We start from the raw sequence: 2,500 nt of genomic DNA, 5'->3' as shown, positions 1-2,500 counted from the left end.
GAAGTTCTGCCCAGCCACAGCAGTAAACTCCAGGCGACAGTTGCAACTTCTCGCGCCTGGGCGAGGCGCGAACCGCCGACCCCTCGGATGAGAGACCGACACGTTACCACTGTACTAGCCCGGAGGCTGAATGTCGCTCGCAGGCGACCCTCTTTTATACAGGTTTGCATGGGGAATTGGCAAAGGGTTGCAATGTACTGGGAAATAGAAGAGAAAGAATGTGTTTGTGTAAACAGAGCGACGTCACAAGGCGGAAGACCTGCGGGCGTCGCATCCATAGCTGTGTTGGGTAATAGGCTTGGTATGTAGGAAGTTGTGTTACTTTATTTAGATATATGTCTGGCCACAAGGCAGGCCTGTAGCCATAAGGGTTATTCGAAAGCAGTTGAGATCCATTAGTGAGCGTCTCTGGGGAGGGATTTGGTGTGTGTTGAAATAGGCCATATGTGAAATGGGTCTTACACACGCGTGTGCGTGCACACGCACACACACACACATATATATGTGTGTGTGTAGATATATGCATATAGATCCATATATACATATATACATATATATACATATATACAAGTGTGTACATATACAGGAAAAGTCTAGTCCCCCAAACATCGTCCTAGGTAACCCTACTGCATATTGTTTTATATAGATATATGAAGACGTCAGCGACTGTATAAAGCCTTAAATATCGTCACTGATTTCACCATAGAATGTATCCTAAAATCCTCATATTGTATCGTAAATGTAATGACCCTAAGCTCCGCTAGGCTAGTGCCCCCTTTTTACTCAGTGTCCCCCCAGCTGCCGTCCCGTTCACAGATACCTAGCTATGACACTGCGAGCATTTGTACAAAGGATTGACAAACGCAGCAGTAAAAGAATTATTATTCAACAGTAGACTGTTTATTTAGATGTAAGTAGAAGTACAAACGTCGATAATTATGCAAAAATTATTTGTGATGACTACATACAATGAACATATGCATACATATGAATGAAAAAATGTAAACCAAATACTATTGATGCATTAAATACTGCAGATAACAACATTCATTCAAATCATGTAAAACATTTTAAAAATACATGGAAACAAATAATACAAAGAAAAATAAGTTTCACGTTTAAGGTAAAAAACACAAAGCACCATTATATTCGACATAAGATAAAAGTTTATAATAGGCACGGCTTGCCATGAACTGTACCGCTTGATTAGTCACATTATGACCCCCGACAACGCATTTGTTTTTATTTGTTTCTTTGTCATTATTCTCTCCCTTTTGAGTAGCCTGAAATGTAGTTTTTTAAGTTCTGTGCCCTCGAAATTTTTGTTAACGTCTGATATTGTTTTCAGTGTCCTGAACAACACTATTCAACGTCGAATCCACACTGTTTCATACTTGGTGTAGAGATGACGTTCGAAGTAAGCATGATAGTACTGCGTATCGGGCAGTGGGCGTGAGTAAACTAGCTTGAAGCCGTAGTACTCGAGGCCGATCAACATTCGGTACATCTCGTTGAGTCTTTGGAGGTTTTCGTCGGTGGCAGGAGGGAGATGGAGCAGAAGTCGAACCTGATATTGGAAGATTATTTTTATCTTTCTTTAAAAAACTTTCCCTGGTTAGGATATGCTACGTGAACAACGAGGACTTACATATACGAAATAATTGTCAAATAATATTTTGACTCGATAGAAAAGAGTCAATCACTTGCAAATAAACATTTATTTACCTGCTTGACGTTGAAATAGGCCTGGTAGCTGGAGGTAAAGATGTTAAAGAGCAAGGTCCACTCCGTCCCGGCCAGGGTAGTCTTCACGTAGTGGATGGGTTTCCACTTATAAACGAAAAGAAAATGGGGTTACTTATCGCCGTTGTAGTATATGAACTGATACAAAGTACAAATGGTCTGAGTGTGCGCCATACACAGTGAGATATTTCATATGCAGAAGAAAAAGAAAGAAGACTTACCATGTGGTTTAGAAGATTCATGAAACTATCCAGTGTGTAATGTCCTAAACCCGTCGCATTCGTCAGCTGAAGTGGGTACAGGTAGGTATTGACACCCAGTTTAGAGTAGCTGTATTCCGTCAGAGGCGTAATTATGTGGGCTCGGCAGCCACGCTTCCCCATCTAAAGAAAACAGAAAAAATATTGCAGACGCTTAGATCTGTACATGTGAGACTGAAGTATTATTATATTGGCGACCATGGTTTGTATTTCAGGTTAATTTCATGGAAGATATCATCTTCGTAAGTCTATTCATGTCTGCTAATTCACACACTATAGCCTATGTGTTTCTTCGAGCAACTGGAATAGTTAAATGAATCAACTTACCTCCATTTCAAACTTAATGTCTTCCCTATTAACGCCAAATGCATAGAGTCTGCAAGTGTCCGGGGTCTTCGGCAGACCATCCAAGCAGATGTATGTACCTTCATGTCCTGAGAGCTGTGGCAGAAATCAACGAATAGACTGAATATATTTTATAAAAGAACTGCGTACTA

At 40.6% G+C, this 2,500-nt stretch overlaps 1 protein-coding gene across 1 annotated transcript; it reads right to left on the bottom strand.

Moving 5' to 3' along the window:
• Nucleotides 1-924: 924 nt before the first annotated feature.
• LOC119579814 lies at nucleotides 925-2,444 on the bottom strand (the record flags this gene model as incomplete). The annotated part of the gene is given in 4 exon segments (XM_037927698.1): nucleotides 925-1,567; nucleotides 1,726-1,830; nucleotides 1,965-2,126; nucleotides 2,331-2,444. Coding segments are annotated over 4 exon segments (582 nt in total), but the record flags the coding sequence as incomplete, so codon positions are not given.
• Between the last annotated feature and the right edge of the window lie 56 nt (nucleotides 2,445-2,500).

This window comes from Penaeus monodon, chromosome 12, assembly GCF_015228065.2.
Source record: "Penaeus monodon isolate SGIC_2016 chromosome 12, NSTDA_Pmon_1, whole genome shotgun sequence".
Classification (NCBI taxonomy): Eukaryota; Metazoa; Arthropoda; class Malacostraca; order Decapoda; family Penaeidae; genus Penaeus; species Penaeus monodon.
This window is presented reverse-complemented; position numbering and strand designations above follow the sequence as displayed.